Source organism: Vicugna pacos, chromosome 17 (assembly GCF_048564905.1).
Source record: "Vicugna pacos chromosome 17, VicPac4, whole genome shotgun sequence".
NCBI lineage: Eukaryota > Metazoa > Chordata > Mammalia > Artiodactyla > Camelidae > Vicugna > Vicugna pacos.
Genome location: NC_133003.1, coordinates 23,193,091 through 23,210,283, shown reverse-complemented (window position 1 = coordinate 23,210,283; position 17,193 = coordinate 23,193,091). Strand labels below are relative to the sequence as shown.

Here is a 17,193-nt window from a genome sequence, read left to right as displayed (position 1 = left end):
GTGCTAGAGCAGACACTATTTCTTTTCTCCTGAAACACCCCTAGGAGTACTTCCAGAGAGCCTGCCCACCTCTCCGAAACTCCTGCTGTCGATCTTCCTCATCCAGATCAATGATGACTGGGTGAGAACGTTTCTTGGTTTTCTTCGGTCTACCTGTGGCAAAGGATTTCTTCAGGGTGAGGAGTCTGTACATTTCGTACCCCATCAGCAGCACCCCACCCTCTGACACCCAATCAGCCATCACTTTAGCACGAGCCGCCATTGTCCTGCAAGAATAAACAGAAAGAAAATATTATGGCTTCTCCAGCTCCCCAGGAAGAATTTCTCACAATCAAAGCTGTGTTGATGTATATTTAGAAGTCCTTATTGCCAAAGACTTCATGTGGCAGCATCACAGGGCTGGCTAGCTACCCGAAGACTTTCCCACCATCCTACAGAAACTGAGGACAGAGTGGGTCATTGATGATGGTTAAACAGTAAAAAAAAAAAAACAAAAAAAAAAACAAAAAAACCCCCAGAATTCAAAGGTACAAGACAAGCAAAAGTGACATCTCCCTTGGATGTGCATGCATGACTATAGTACTACATCTGAGGGAGAATTTCAAGTTATTCCCACAATAAACACAAGGCAGTAAAAGCAGAGGCAATTTTATATTTCACCTGCTCAGGCCTTGTGAGTAAAGGACATGCAGTAAAGGGAAAAAAGAGCAGTGGAGATAAGATGATGCTCAGCACAGTCCCTCTACTCCTAAACAACTGAGCCTTGGCTGTATTTCATTAGCTGCACAGGGACTAACAGTCCTGAAATCTAGGAGAAAAGAGCAGGTGATCAGCCACCCGTGGGGCCACTCACAGTTTCCTCATTTTGCTGTGTGTGATCAAACATCACAAAAGGCACCCTCCACAGAAAAGAAAGTCTACCTTCTCAATTATCCAATATATCAATGGGGGAAGGGTAGCATGGATAGCTGGTTTGGACCAACAAATAGCTTTAGATTTTTGGAAAACAAAAAAAAAGAGTTGCATCTTTCAAAGCTTGGAAGCTGTAGCATTAAACGTCAACTATAGATTGATGCTTAAGAGAAGAGATTGGTGATTAGGTTTCTAAGTAAAGATAAATCTAAAAGGTGAAAAGTTAGAAGATGGAAAGTTTTATCATGTTGAATTTTATTACTATAAGAAATGTCCCAGGCTACGTAAGTCTGACTTTACCGAAAAACCAGACAGAGAAAAAAATGAGCAGCAAGAAGAGAGAGAGGGACACATCAAGAAATCAAAAGGGATCTGGGAGGAGAAGGCACATACCCAAATAGACTGCCTTGACATCCAGATCCTGGGAAGAAGTCTATAAGGAAAGGGGCAGAGAGGAGAGGGCAGGCCACCTACTTGTGCTCATCATTCAAGATGTGAACTTTAAAGAACCGAGGTTGGATTTCTTCAGGCTTGTGGTCAGCTGGAAGGGCTTCAGGAGCAGGGAGCCACATGTTGAACTCTGCCAGCCAATTCTGAAGAGTATTAACCTGTCAGAAAGTCAAATCCAAAAAGAGAGTTTTAGGGAACAAGCTCAGAGCTGAGCTTTCTGTCAAGATGTCTAGTGCCTAGTAAGGCATTAACCCAGTGCTTCAGAGGGGTGACTAAGAGGTGCCTTCCCCAACTCTTACCGGCACAATGGCAAGGACAGTTTTGGCTGGCGTGTGGCGGAAGAGGACATCGATGAAGGAGATCACTTGCAAAGTTTTCCCTAGACCCATGCTGTGGGCCAGGATACAGCCAAAGCCACTACTGCTCTTAAACCTCTCCAAGGACTCAACAAGGTTATCATACAGGAACCGGATCCCGCCAATCTGACAAAGGATAAGCACAGACAAATATCAGAGGGGCTGGCAAAGGCCAGGAGTCCAGTTTTACTTACTTTGGAATTAGTCAAAATTAAGTAAATGAGCAGACATTATACCAGACAGCTAGTGTGGACGGCTACAGAAGTTTCCCTGTACCCTGACTAGTTTATTGGCTGGTGACAGTCTTCTTGGAGGAAACAGAAAAGCATTCACCTAGTACAATGGCCCATCTGAGGCAGGACTCTTCAGTAACAAATTCCCACAGGGTTCTTTGACTCAGCCTTGGCCTGGCTGCCTTTGGTTGTTTACCTGGAGGCAGCCCATTCCACGAGGAGCAGTTCCTATTATTAAGGTTCTTACGCTGCGTCAACCTCTGCCTTCATGGAGCTTTCACTCACTGGTCCTGGTTCCCAGTTCTGGATCAATACAAACTACTCTGATCCCTCCTATTAGAAAGTCCCTCAGACTCTGAGTCTCACATTTCTTCTGGAGCCACAAGTTCCTAACCACACCACTGCTCTCCAGAGAGCAGCTCAATCAGTCTTGCAGATCTCACAGAAGGAGGCTCAAGATTATTAAGCCAAGAGATCAGCACCTTTTACGTGATGGGGCAAATCTTGTTCCTTCCCATTCATCAGGAATCCTGAAGCATCAACTGCTGGGAGGAAGAATCAGGCCTTTTCAACAGCTGCTCGTGGTACCAAACAAGTACTTCACAGGCTGTGATGCTAACAACCACCAGCAGGTGATATCCACAGCAAGGAAGCTGAAAGGAGACAAAGAGGAGAGCCCAGATTTGCTGTACCTGATGAGGTTTCACTGCCCGTGCCAACTGTGGGGCCAGGAAGACATTCTCCTCCTCTGGAGGGTGGTTCAGGTTGACGAGGACCCGCCCCAGAGCATCGCGCTGATTTAAGACGTCATTCACATGGGTGCCACCCTTCTCCTCTTCCTCATCCTCCTCACTGACAGATTCACTGCTGTCCACAATGTGCAGAGTGTCCTCCTCTCCAGAGCTCAGTTCAATCACCTCTGAGACAGCCAACAAAACAAAAACAAAAACCCAGGGAGCAGAGATAACTTACTGCCCGTTGTTAAAACAAAAGAACGTGGAAACAAAGTTAGAACTTGTTAACACTTATAAAAATGTTTATTTCTATTATTTCTCTCTTTCTGCTTCAAGTTAAGACAAGAGGAAAACTTAAATTTACCAAGGAGACTCAGAGAAATTTGTCACAGTCAGACCCCAAACTGAATGAGGAAGGACTGAACTCTGTACTAGGCAAAGGTACAGCCAATTTCTCAGGGTGAACATTGGTCAGGAGGAAGGAGGGGCACCTCTGGCTCGATCTTACCATCTCGACTGCTTTTTTCATCCTCACTGCCACTGCTACTGTCCAAACAAATGACTTCCTGGGTTAAGACCCGAGGAGGCAGTTGGGGACCATCACTTGCTCTTAAGACAATTTCCTCTAGGAAAAAAAAAAAAAGACAGACGGGAATGTCAAAACCACATTTAGCTCAAACATCTTCTCCCAAATGACTTGCCATCCTCCTCTTGTTGTTCTCAGAGGGACTATCCTCTGAGGAGAGAAGTAAAGGACATCTCAGAAACCTCTGCACCCTTTCCAAATTCCATTTTCTCTACTGGTTCTTACCTCCTGGTATCTACACTGCGCCACTAGAAAAGGCCCTAACCCTTGGCATGTTAAAATCCAAAGTTATGAGGGGAAAATCGAAATAAGATCAATTTGAGGAGGCACACTTTTATCCATCTTAACTTTTAATATGAGATCCTACTGACTGTGTGCTCCTAAGAAGACAGATGACTTGAAAGCATTCCTGAGAGGCCACAATCTTACTCCATATCTGTCCTTGACCACTATACACATCAAGGGCCTCTTCTCCGTGCAGCACCGGGCCTTTCCTGCCACCTCCACTGCTTACCGGGAAGGAACTCCAGGGGAACAGTGGGAATAGGGGCTGCATAATCCTTCCTTTGCTGTTCCAGGCGCTTCCTTCTTTCCAATTCTTCCTGTTGTGCTGCTTTGGTAACTGGCTCCAATTGATCTTCCCGGAGCAGCTTTCTAAACATTAAAATAAGATAGAGTACTTGGGTTCACTTGAGATTTGGGCAATGTAATGTCAAGCTAAAGAGGGAAATCACCATTGCTGAGCTCAGAGAGCTGAGGTGGGAGGAGAAGCCACATCAGTCTCACTACACCCATGCAATGGGCAAGATTAAAAAATAAATGGGACTTCAAGGCTCAGGTGGTTCTGGGCTAACATATTTTTCATATTATTTAACTTCCTGACAGATGCCCCTGCTGACTCATCTCTGCATATAACAGACCAAGAGTAAAACAGAATAATATGTGATTCATAAAGCTAAAAAGCAGTATAAAAAATAAGTTGTTGCATGGGGAAGTGGGATTATGGATGATTCTACAGGCTTATTTTCCAAACTTAGAGTAATATTTTCAAGGGGTCATGCTTAAAAAAAATGAGGGTAGGAGGAGAAAAGTATCACTTATCTTCTTTCAATAGTAAAATTGTTACTGGTAGAAGAAAGGACTGTTGAGGATTTGGATAGTTACGGAAGTTCACATCTGCTGTTCTCTTAGGTCAAGGAAGAAGCCCTGCTTTGGACCAGATAGTTCCCTGCCAACTGAAGTTGAGTTCTAGGAGGATGAGAACTCAACTTTTTATCTCCTCTAATTTTGAGACATTAGGAAAAAATAAAGGAAGAAACAGAGTCTAACCAGAGCACCCTATGGTTGCTTCCCAGGACCTCTACAGAGTAGTGCACTCCCCAGTGGTGCTCAAGTGCCATCCACATCCACCCTGTATCCTCTGACAGCCCAGACCCAGCGGTCCTGAGCTGCATCTTCACTATTAATTGGGGCACGCAGCTTACACTTTTCTCCTTTGGAAACAGGACTCTCCTGCTCAAACCAGCCCTTCTTCTACCAACAGCCATCAAATGAAAGTAATACTTCTACTCCCTCGCTTCTCCTCCTACCCAGAGCACAGCTCACCGTATGTTTCTCCTCATGTGGGAGGGCTTCTGAGCTCTCTTCTTTTTGGGGTCTTCGGAGGCTAGGCTTTTGCCTTGGTGGTGCCTAAGCTGCTCTGAAGGCTCAGACTGAGATGAGGTAGTTGAAGTGCACCGCAGTGGCCGCTGCCCATCTTCCTCCAGCTGGGCACACTCAGTGCCACACATGTCTTCCAGGGATGGGTCTGAAAAGACAAGGGGAAAGAAGTGTCAGGGACCAAACTTTACTGGAAGAAAAATGGGTTTTGATGCCAGACACACCAGTATTCAAATCTCAACTCAGCAACTTATTAGCTGATGATCTAATAAGCCAAGTTACATCTCTCTGAACCTCAATGGACTTATCTATAAAATTAGGATAGTAATGCCCACACTTTAGAGCTGCTGTGAGGACCAAATAGTGCGCATGCTCAGAGCAGACTTATGACAAATGAGAGCCATCACTCTTGATATGATTTAGCACTATGATCAGAGTGAGGAAGCATCATGGCCTCGACTGCTCAGAAAGGGACAAATGGGTTCCAAGTACAGCTCACACTCACTTGTGTGTGACTCTAAGCAAATCTTGTCTGCCAGCAGGGAAAATACTCCTTCCTGCAGTATCTTAAAAAGTTCACCTATCCAATTTACCAACCATTTAATAAGGGTTTACAACATGGCAAGCACTGCTCTGGTTGCTTCAAGGGATATTGATAAGACCTCTTCCCTTCAAGGAGTTTGTTTTCTAGACATAATAAGGTAAAGTGTGCTAAAAACCAAAGGAGGGGCAGGCCAACTGAACTAAAGAACTTAAAAGTTCAAGACACCATTTTTCAGCCAGTGGTAATTAGTTAAACCACAAATAACTGTGTTAGGGTCACAGAATATGAAAAGTGCTACTTTGTGGGATGATCCCACAAGGAATTATATGGGAGGTAAAATGTGAGTGAGGCCTTGAAAGATGAATAGAACGTCTAAAGGTATTGCCTTGGGGATAGCAGGAAAAAGGGAAGAAATTCCTAGCAGAGGGAATGTGATTTATGGTATCAACCACCAGAAAGGACTAGGGTTGGGTAGGAGGGTCCATGTGTATGTATATCCCTCTCCTCATCTGCAGAGCAGCATTCTGTTCACTGGATGGGCAGGCTTTGACAATCACATAGACCTGTGCCCAAGTCCACCAGAGCCTTCCAGATACAAGCACTATACAACTAAAAGGCCTTCTTTCCCAAAGGTAAGGGGAATTCAAAACTAGAACATAAATGCTGAAACTGAGGTACTCTAGTCAGTGCCATTTGGCTCTCAGGCAGGAAGGAGGCAGGAAGTTGGGGGTTTTGGTGGGATTATTTTTATTTGTTATTTTGGATTTACCAGTTTTCCACTATTATCCTTTTCCCATCATAGTATCCCATCTAGGATATCATATTGCATTTAGTTGTCTTGTCTCTTTAGTCTCCCCTAAACTGCAGCAGTTTCTCAGTCTATTCTTGTCTTTCATGAATTTGACACTTTTTTGAAGAGCACTGGTCAGGTGTTTTGTAGACTGTCCCCCAATTTGGGTTTGTCTGATGATTAGATTGGGGTTGTGATATTTAGGAAAGAACACCACAGAGGTGAAGTGCGCTTCTCATCACCTTATCAGAGTACATGATATCAACATGGCTTATTACTGGTGACATTGACCTTGAAGTGGTGTCTACAAAATTTCTTCACTGTAAAATTACTATTTTTCCCTTTCCATTTTTTTATTCATTAGAGGCCAATCACTAAGTCTGACCCACATTCAGTGGGGAGAGAATTAAGCTTCATTACCTGCTGGGAGGGGTATCAAAGAATTTCTGAACATATGTTAAAACCACATACAAAAAAAAGTTTGGGGAGGGGCTTTGAGAATGCAAATGCAAATATCCTGTTTCTTAGACGTTTCACCCACTAATTTTAACATTCATCAGTGGATCTTACCTAGAGCAATTAGTATTGTGCTGTTCTAATGGTGCTTTTCAATTTTCCTCTTTGCTTCCACATTTATTACTTGGAGTTTTTCTGGAAGGGAGATTTGTCCCTTCTTCTTCATTTATATATTCAACATTTTATGACAGTATGGATTCAAGAAGAAACACTCAACCCTGTAGACTTTGGTAAAGGGAGGTCAGGGCTGCCATAGATTTCAATGAGTGAACCAGTTAACTGAACCAGTTAGCATCCCCAAGCTGAAAAAAAGACATACCTTGGGTCATCATCCAATGCACTCAACCACATAAAAATAACAAATGGGCCATCTCACCAATCCGTGGCTGAATCAGGGAATCATGAGTTTCCCAGATATACTGTTACTGCTCATCTTCCATGCCTTGAGGATGCCCTCCTTGCCCTGTTACCACTCTGAGTTCCTTATGGTCTCTTTCATATTGGTGCCAGATTTTAGAATAGCATGGAGTTGGAAACTAATGTTTCCTAAAAGATGACAGAGGTTAGGGGTTCAGTATGGACACTGAAGCCAGCCTACTGGGATGTGAACATCAGCTCTGCCCCTTGTTATAACCTTTCTGTTCCTCACTTATAAAGAGAATAACAACTGCCCTGTTAGTCCTTAACCTCAGAGGGTTTGTGGTGATGACTATATGAAATAGCCTAAACAAAGCGCTAGAACAATGCCTGGCATATAATAAACACTAAATAAAACAAGCTGCTGCTTTTACTATGACTACTACTATTCCAGATATAAGGAATAGGTTTGGTTTCATCTTTCTTTCTACAAAGTGATTTTCGCTCCTCTCATTCTAAGTATGATACAATGAAGCCCTAAAAACTTAAGAAGACTTGTCTATCGGTATACAGGAAAATGAGAACAGACAGTTAAGAGAATGCGCTTTGTAGTCAGGCAATCCTGGCTCTGTCACTTATTAGCTCTATGTTCATGGGTTCAAATTCTCTGAACCATAGTTCCTAAATTTGTAAAATGAGGATGTAAATAGCTCTCCCATTGAAAATATTATTCTTTAAACTCAAGTCTGTCAAACTCCATACTCCCAACCACATTCAACAGCCTGGAGGCATACAAAGCTCTGGGTCTTGGTCAGCCACGCTAGGTAGCACTATTCATTTGTGTGGAGAACTCAGACTTCAATTATATATCCTAATCAAAGATCAGAAATAAGAAAGTAAGTGGAGATGCAGAAATAACATATGCAAACTGCATTTTGTTCTTAGAAAATGAGTGTTTCTTACACACACACACACATACACACAAACCCCATATGAAGTTGTAGATTACTTCATTCTAAACCTCTGCACATGAGACCGCCACAAACCAGCCACTGTCACCTCTCCATCCCTGCTTTTAGTTTAGCCTAACATACATTTGAGCATCTACTTACTATGTAGGAGCCCTGTGCCAAGGCATAATGGAATGGTCCACACAGGGAAACACATACACACGTATACAGTGGAGTGCCTAATAGCAACAACACTTGGGGAAAGGACACCTAGTCCAGGCTTGCCTATCGTTGGTAATGGGGACTGTTTCCTTGGGAAAAGTGAGACCTGGGTTTGATCTAACAGAATGGGCAGGCACCAGCTTATAAAGAAAGAAAAGAAAGAACATTCTAGATAGATATTTTTAGAAGCATGAGCAAAAGAACAGAAACTCTAAACAAGGTGGAATGGTGGGGAGCGTATAGCTCAAGTGGTAGAGTATGCTTAGCATGCATGAAGTTCTGGGTTCAATCTCCAGTATCTCCATTTAAAAAAAAAGATAATAAATAAACAAGGTGGAATGGTTAGGAAAGTAAATGAGGTTCAATATTGGCTAAAATGAATTAAGCAAAACAGCAGGAGGAGTGGCCTTCCAACCCAACACCCACTTTCCTGCGTCTTCCCGGGAGCTCCTTTTCCAAGGAAAATTTAGGTGTAGATCCAAGATTCTCCCTGGATGCTGGACGGCACAGAAGTCAATGCCTGTCCTAGAGAGGACTACTTGCAAAGCCTTTTCTTTCCCTAGCATTCTACATCCCAGTGCCTGGTGGTTCGGTGGGGAGAGGAAGCTCAAGTGGCCATTGTAGAAGCTGGGGGTGAAGGTGGATGGTGGGTGCATACATGCACACACACTCACATGTGAATGCCCAGAAGCAGCACTGGGAGCATCCTCCTTGGCCCTTACACACTGAGATCACTGAAGGTATTAGGCAGACAACCTTTGCTTTCTGAAGAGCAAAGGGGACATGGCCAAGGGAGGCACCAAAAAATGTTCATGACGGAACACTGCAATACTATTAAAATGAGCAAGAGGTTAAAACATCACAGTCCCCTCTCTATTACCACTGGGCCCACAGTAGATGTTGTATAAAAGGCCTCCTAAAGGCAGCAGAGTCCAGCATGGCAAGTGGCATTGAGAATGCAACATGAGCCTTGGCTTGGGAACATGTTCTGCCTGCTGAGGAAGCAAGGTGTCATTGCTCCGGTGTCCAGCTGGACATGAGAACTAAAAAAGAAGCTCTAAGGTAGAGCTGCAAGTCTGACAAGATGTCCTCCCAAATGCACTACTCTCCTTAAGCAGTCCTTTCTCGTTTCCATCTGAAGCACCACAGGAGGAAAGCTCAGCAATTCTTGGTTTTCCTTAAGGACTATTATTCCTTCAGGCACCCCACCCCTCCAAAGAGCTAATATTTCTATGGCACTGTCACACAGTACTGCTGTCACCTCCCTCCTAAGTCACAGCCCTCGATTCTTCCCTCCTAAAAAGGGAGGCCATCAAATTTCTCCTCCCAAAGGACAGGTGGCTGGACAGCACATTCCCTAACAGGGAACACCCACTGCTAATTTGGCCACTTCACCAACACTGCAGCCTGACTGACACACCAATTACACTTGGGGCTGGGTTGGCACACTTGAACATGGTGTTTTGCTGGGTCCTTTGACCTGTTCTGGTAATGACCTTTGATGTTCTTCTGGCCTTGAAGCCTTTTGTTTTGTTTCTATTTCACAAGCAAATTTATTGAGTAACCACTTGGAGGAACAGTTGGAGGCAAGGTTAGAGAGTAGGCAACAAGACAGAGTCAGAATGTAGAGGGCAGGTTTTAAATGTCAGGCAGAAACGTTTGAACTTAATGTGTTGGGCAGTGGGAACTTGTTGCTAACTATTATATTTCTTTCTTCTGGTTTCTGCCTTGCAGAGTGGGCTGTTCCTGGGAGGAGGAAGAACAGAACCTGATAGCCTTTCAATGTCACACATTCACCATCAAACATTCCAACTTGTGAAGCTCAACTGTGAATTCCTGTCTGGCATGGGTTGAATGCAGCCAAGCACTGCAGCAATTTTTAAATGATCAGACATAGTTTGTACAACTCTCATGCACAGTGAGTTCAGACACAGGTTTCTCCTTTCCTTTATATACAGGATACAGGTTTAAACCGCTCCTTACCACCTAGCATTCTTTGAATGAATCCTTAGCTTCTGTGTTCAACAACTGTTTGCTTGTGAAAGGGTTTTAGTTTATGGATGTTCTGATATTTAAAGTTTGCTGCAATGTAAGTCAGTGTTTTACAAGTCCTTCATTACTGCTTCATGATGCTTATTGTGAAGTTTTTGGTTTCCACATAACATTATAGTAGAAACCACATCTTAAACTATTCTTAATAATAAAACAGCTATTTCAAAATATAGTTAATTTTTCCCTTAGTCAAAATGTAACTTTTCACTATGCTCTTTTGTACCTTCTGAATATTGAACCATGTGAATTCACAACCTAACTAAAATAAATAATTTAACTTTTGAAAAACAGCCCACCCCAAAATTCTAGATAATCCACCAAAAGCCACTGAGGAAAAAAGATAAAAGATTCAACAAGAAGTTAGACATATGTGCTTTGACAAAGGAAAATTAGTGTCTGCATGGTTTAAAAGTCAGTGACTATTATCACCCAAGTTCAAGATCATGAAATCAGATCTGGTGGCAAACACCTCTGAACTTTCTCCTTCATGTGAGCCAGTTGCAAGCAATAATCACCAGAGTTATATAAATACCAATGAACTCTTACATAAACTCCTCAGACGTTATGATCACCACAACAACAAATATGATAGGTAAATGAGTAGCTCTGAAAAAAAAAATCCCTGTATTTCATTCATTAGGGGTATAAGGTACAAACACTTCCAGAGCCCTCCCTCCAGCTATTCTATTATTTTCTTCTTCCATAATCCCATCTGTATAAACAAAGATCAGTGGATTTCAAGTCTTACCATGTGTCTCCTGACATGATATCCTGATGCGATAGGATACATACATGCCTGTGATGTATGCGCACCAAAACACTGAACCTGAATCCAAACACATCTTGATATCTCACTCCCGGTTTGCAAAAATGCAGGGAACAAAGGACTATATTAAACCTGATAAACAAGACCACAGCAGTGCAATCAGCAAAGTCTAGAAATGTGCAAAACTACAAAATATGTGAACCCTTTTCTTTTACAAATAAATTGCAATAAAAAAAAGAAAATGAAAAAGAGGTAGGTTACATCTTAGATATTATTTTAAAAGCTTGTATGTTAAGGAAATTAAAAAGACAAATTAACTAAATGTGGGCCTAGTAGGGACTTAAATAAATTAGCATACCAGTAAAAATAACTTTTCAAAGATAATCAAGGATTATCTGGATATTTTACAATGTAAGGGATTATTGATTTTAAAAATTTAGATGTGATGATGGTATGGTGTTTGTTTTGTTTTGTTGTTTTTTAGGGACTTTTTATGTTAGAGAGCAAATACACTCTCTATAGATAAAATATACTCTTTATAGATAAAATACACTCTTTATAGATAAAATCTTATTTGTCAAGGAACTAGTACTTCCAAATAATCCATGGCTAGGTGGAGAACAGATAAAAGAAGACTAGCCCTGTATTCATAACAACTGAAAGAGAGTACTGGGAACACATGGTTCATTTTACCATTTTTTAAAACTATGTCTTTATTTTTTTAAATTATGTTTGAATTTTCCAGAATAAAAAATTCAATATTTTTTTTAATTTTAGAAGTTTTAATGAAGAACAAAATGTAACAAGCACTAATCTCTAAACTATTTAGACCTCAACTGTCCCATATTTGTTAATATACATTTACTTTATACTGGTAATCAGTGAATACATATCATCTTGTGTTCTGCTTTGGTCACTTGTTTTATACATAAATATTTCTTTGATATATTCCACATGTCATTTTAATGGCAAGGTATCAGCATATCACAGAATATTTTGTCATTCCCCTGATGTTGGGCATTTGTGCTGTTTCTTATTTTTCATTCACACTTACAGCGGCATAAGCATCTTTGTACAAACATTTTCCCCTTTTGATTTACTTATTTGTGGTACAATGCACTACAGCTGGGGAAATAAGCATGGAATTTTAATGTTCAGAGATTGGCAAACTTTTTCTTTTTCTGTAAAGAGTCAGATAGTAAATACTTTAGATATGAGGTCTTTGTTGCAACTACTCAACTTTGCCCTTGTAGCTCAAAAGCAACCATACATAAACAAATGAGTGAATGAACACAGCTGTGTGTCAGTAAAACTTTATTTACAAAAACAGGAGAAAATAATTTTGAAAAAGAACAAAATTGGAGGACTCACAATTCCTGATTTCAAAACTTCCTACAAAGCTACAGTAATCAAAACAGTGTTGTGCTGGCATAAACAGAAATATATATACCAATGAAAGAGAATGGAGCCCAGAAATAAACTCTCACATATGTGGTCAAAAGGGTGTTCAGCAAAAGTATCAATACCATTCCATAGAAAAAGGACAGCCACTCTGGTAAAAGGTGCTGGGAAAACTAGATATTCACATGCAGAAGAATGAAACTGGATTCTTACCTTATACAAAAATTAATTCAAAATGGATCAAAGATCTAACTGTGAAACCTAAAACTACAAAACTCTTAGAAGAAAACATAGGCAGAAAATTTCATGACACTGGGTTTAGAAATGACTTCTTAGATATGACACCAAAGGCACAGGCAATAAAAGAAAAAAAAAGGAACATTGGACATCATAAATTTTTAATTTTGTGCATCAAAATTTTGTAATTTTGTGTATCAAAATACGCTATCAACAGAGCAAAAAGGCAATCTATGAAATGGGAGAAAATATTTCCAAATCATACAGTTAATAAGGGATTAGTATCCAGAACATATAGTGAACTCCTAGAACTCAATAACAAAAAACAAACTGATTCAAAAATGGGCAAAGGATATGAACAGGCATTTCTCCAAAGAAGATATACAAATGGCCAAAAAGCACATGACAAGATGTTCAACATCACTAATCGTTAGTGAAATGTAATCAAAACTATAATAACATACCATCTCACACCCGTTAGGATGGCTACTATCAAAAAAAAAAGTATCAGCAAGGATGCAGAGAAATTGGAACACTTGTGCACTATTGGTCGGAATGTAAAATGGCACAGCTGCTGTGGAAAACAATTCTTCAAAAGATTAACCACAGAATTACCATAGGTTCCACTTTTATATATATATATACCAGTCCACTTCTAGACATATATTCCAGAAAACTGAAAGTAATGTCTCAAAGAAATATTTATACATTCGTGTTCATAGCAGCCCAGGTATCCATGGACAGATGAAAGAAGGAGCAAAATGTGGTATATATGTACAATGGACTATTATTTAGCCTTACATAAGGAAGGAAATTCTGACACATGCTACCACATGGATGAATCTGGAGGACACTATGTTAAATGAAATAAGCCAGTCACAAAAAGACAAACACTGTATGATTCCACTTATATGAGGTACCTAGAGTAGTTAAAATCATAGAGACAGAAAGTAAAGGGTGGCTCCCAAGGTTCCCAAGGGCTGGGAGGGAGGAGGGAATGGAGAGTAATTGTTTAATGGGTACAGAGTTTCAGAAGGAAATGATAAAAAAGTTAAAGTGATAGATAGTGATGATGGTTGCACAACAACGTGAATATACTTAATGCCATAGTATTGTACACTTAAAAATAGCTAAGATGCTAAATTTTATGTTACACATATTTTACCACACACACAGAGTTGACTTAGTTATTATGCTAAGTTCAAGTTAGACACAAAGGCCACATATTGCATGATTCCACTTATAGAAATGCACAGAAGAGGTAAATCTGTATAGACAGAAACTAGGACAGTGGATGAAAGGAGCTAGGGGAGAGGATAATAAGAATGACTGCTTACAGGTAACAGGGTTTCTTTTTGGAGTGATGAAAATGTTCTGATATTAGACAGTATTGATGGTTGTACAACCTTGCAAATACACTAAAAATCACTGAATTGTACACTTAAAAACGGTGTGTTATATCTCAATAAACACATTTTTTTTTAAGTTGGCTTGCTTCTGTGTCCAGCTAAGGTGTAATATCTTGAGGCAAACCAAAGCTTGTACCAAGAACTACTAGAAATATGTTACCAAATTTAAACAAACAACAACAAAACCCCTTTGAAGGCATGGAAGAGATTCTGAGACAACCAGGGGTTGAAGGGACAAGATTCCAGAGAAGGGGAATACTATGCAGCCATAAAAAGAATGAAATCTTGCCATTTGCAGCAACATGGATGGACCTGGAGGGTATTAAGCTAAGTGAAATAAGTTAAACAAAGAAAGACAAATACCATGTGATTTCACTTAGTGGAATCTAAAAAAACAAAACAAACAAACAAAATTAAACATAAACAGACTCACAGATATAGAGAACAAACTGGTGGTTGCCAGAGGGAAGGGGGGGTGGGGGTGGGGATGAAGGAAATAGGTGAAGAGGATTAAGAGGTACAAACTACCAAGGCATGGGGGGGTATAGTTCAAGCGTTAGAGCACATGCTTAGCATGCACAAGGTCCTGGGTTCAATCCCTAGTACCTCCTATTTTATATATATACAAAATAAACAAACCTAATTACCTCCCCTACCCTAGCAAAAAAAAAAAAAAAAATTCTTAAAAAAAAAAGATATAAACTTCCAGCTATTGAAAAAAATCATGGAAATGTAATGTATACATAAGGAATATAGTTAATAATATTGTAACAACTTTTTATGTGATGGATGGTAACTGGTCATATTGTGGTGATTATTTCATAATGTATAAAATATTGAATCACTAGGTTGTACACCTGAAATGAATATAATATTGTATGTTAATTATAACTCAATAAAAAAGAAAAGTCACAGTCTTGTAGACAACAGCAGTATATATATCTGACAAAAGACTTGTATTTAGAATATATTTTTTAAAACACTCTTATAACTCAGTAAAATGACAACAAACAACCCAATAAAGAAGAGCAAAAGGGGAGGAACAGACACCTCGGGAAAAGAGATACAAATGGCCAATGAACACATGAAAAGGCGCTCAAAATCATTAGGGAAATACAAATTTAAAGTATAATCAGATACCACTTGACACCCACTAGAATGGCTAAGATTAATAAGACTGGCCATACCAATTGCTGGCAAGGATATGGGTCACTTGGAACTCTCATGCACTGCTGGTAGGAGTGTGAAGTGGTACAATCACTGTGGAAAACATTTTGGCAGTTTCTGATAAAGTTAAACATATACCTACCATACAACCTCACAATTCACTTATTGATACTCTATCTATAAAGAAATGAAAGCATATCTCTAATTAAAACTTTTACAGGAATGTTCAAAGCAGCTTTAGTCATAAGATTAAATGTCCATCAACAGGTGATGTATAAACAAGGAGCAGTACACTCATGGAACTGAAACACTACTCAGCAATAAAAAGGAACACAGAGAAATTGGAACCCTTGTGCAACAACACAGATGAGCAAGAGGCCAAGGACAAAAGAATAGGTATCATATAATTCCATTTATATAAAATTCTATATAATGCTAACCTATAATGACAGAATTCAGTTCAGTGCCTGGAAAACTGACTACAAAAGGGCATGAGAGAACTTTCTGGGAAAATGGATATTTTCCATATCCTGATTAGATTGATGATAATGTACGTATATACATTTGTCAACAGTCATCGACCTATGCAGGTAAAAGATGTGAATTTTAATGTGTGCAAATTATATAATTGATTTTTAAAATTTTGTGATATCGCCAAAGTTATCCTTAAAAAGAAATTCATAGCCTTAAATTAATGTCAAAAAATAATGAAGAGTGAAAATTAATGATGTAAATTTTCTTCACAAAAAAATTAGAAAAAGAACAGGAAACTAAACCCAAAGAAAGTAGCAGGAAGACAAATGAAGATAAGAGCAGATTAATGAAACAGAGGAAAACATACTTTAAGAGTAAAAGCAACAGCAAAACCAAAAGTTGATTCTTTGAAAAACAAGCATAAATACTACACCGTCAGAGAGCCCTACTACCACCACCACTATACCACTCTAGCTGAAATAGGCCCTTCCTCACTACCCCTGGGGCTCATTCCCTTTCTTTTTTGTTTACATGGTTCTTCTCAAGATCTGAAGTTATTTTAGTAACTTGATTCAACACTTATCATCTGTCTAGAATGTAGCTCCTTGAGGGCAGGGATTCTGACCATCTCATTCTCCACTGTATCTCTCAAGTCTAACAAAAATGCCAGCTGCCTAACAGATGCTCAACGAATGGATGTTGAGTATTTTTAAATTGTGCTTGTTTTCATAAAAATTGCCACTAGAGAAAAATACACATGAATAAAAAATCCACTGAAGCATATCAGTTCTTACTCAATATGTTCATGTTCAAATATGTTCAACACATCACCATTTATGAGCACATATTGATGTTTTCCATGGCCCAAGCTTTCCCTGACTCAATAAATGGCATGAAAGGCCAATATATTTGCCAATAAGTCTTAAAAAGTTAAAAACTCAACCAAAATGTGATTCACCTTCAGAAGAGTCATGGAAGCCAGTTTGAGAGAGAAAAAAAATTCTCATCATAGAAGTTCCTTGGGAAGAAATAAATCTTCATAGCATTAATATAAAAGGCACTAGTGGATTATAAGTTAAACACATCCTTTAAAACGAGATCTGAGAGCAAGGGAACCACTATTATTCTGACTAACTCATGAAACAACCTGAGATATGAAGAAAAGAAATGTCTGGCCTCTCCACTTAGTCCTCATAGGGAAGGGGAACAACTGCAAATCATCAGTAAAAGATACCAAGACTGCTCTCAATCTTAGCATTGCTGACATTTTGGACTGGATGATCCTTTGTTGTAGGGGCTGCCCTGTGCACTGCAGAATGCTTAGTAGCATCCTCACCCTCTGTCCACTAGATTCTAGAAGCACCTTCCCAGTTGTCTC

General features: G+C 39.8%; 1 protein-coding gene across 8 annotated transcripts in view; it reads right to left on the bottom strand.

Annotated features, from left to right (window-relative positions):
* RAD54L2 (RAD54 like 2) overlaps window positions 1-17,193 on the bottom strand; it is a 107,246-nt gene that overhangs the window by 23,032 nt on the left and 67,021 nt on the right. For all 8 annotated transcript variants that reach the window (XM_072941364.1, XM_072941365.1, XM_072941368.1 and 5 more), the window contains 7 exons: window positions 4,877-5,078; window positions 3,786-3,925; window positions 3,194-3,310; window positions 2,644-2,870; window positions 1,662-1,844; window positions 1,387-1,520; window positions 70-266 (listed from right to left, as the gene is read on the bottom strand). In XM_072941364.1, coding sequence (XP_072797465.1) covers window positions 70-266; window positions 1,387-1,520; window positions 1,662-1,844; window positions 2,644-2,870; window positions 3,194-3,310; window positions 3,786-3,925; window positions 4,877-5,078 — 1,200 coding nt within the window. The remainder of the gene's footprint in view (window positions 1-69; window positions 267-1,386; window positions 1,521-1,661; window positions 1,845-2,643; window positions 2,871-3,193; window positions 3,311-3,785; window positions 3,926-4,876; window positions 5,079-17,193) is intronic.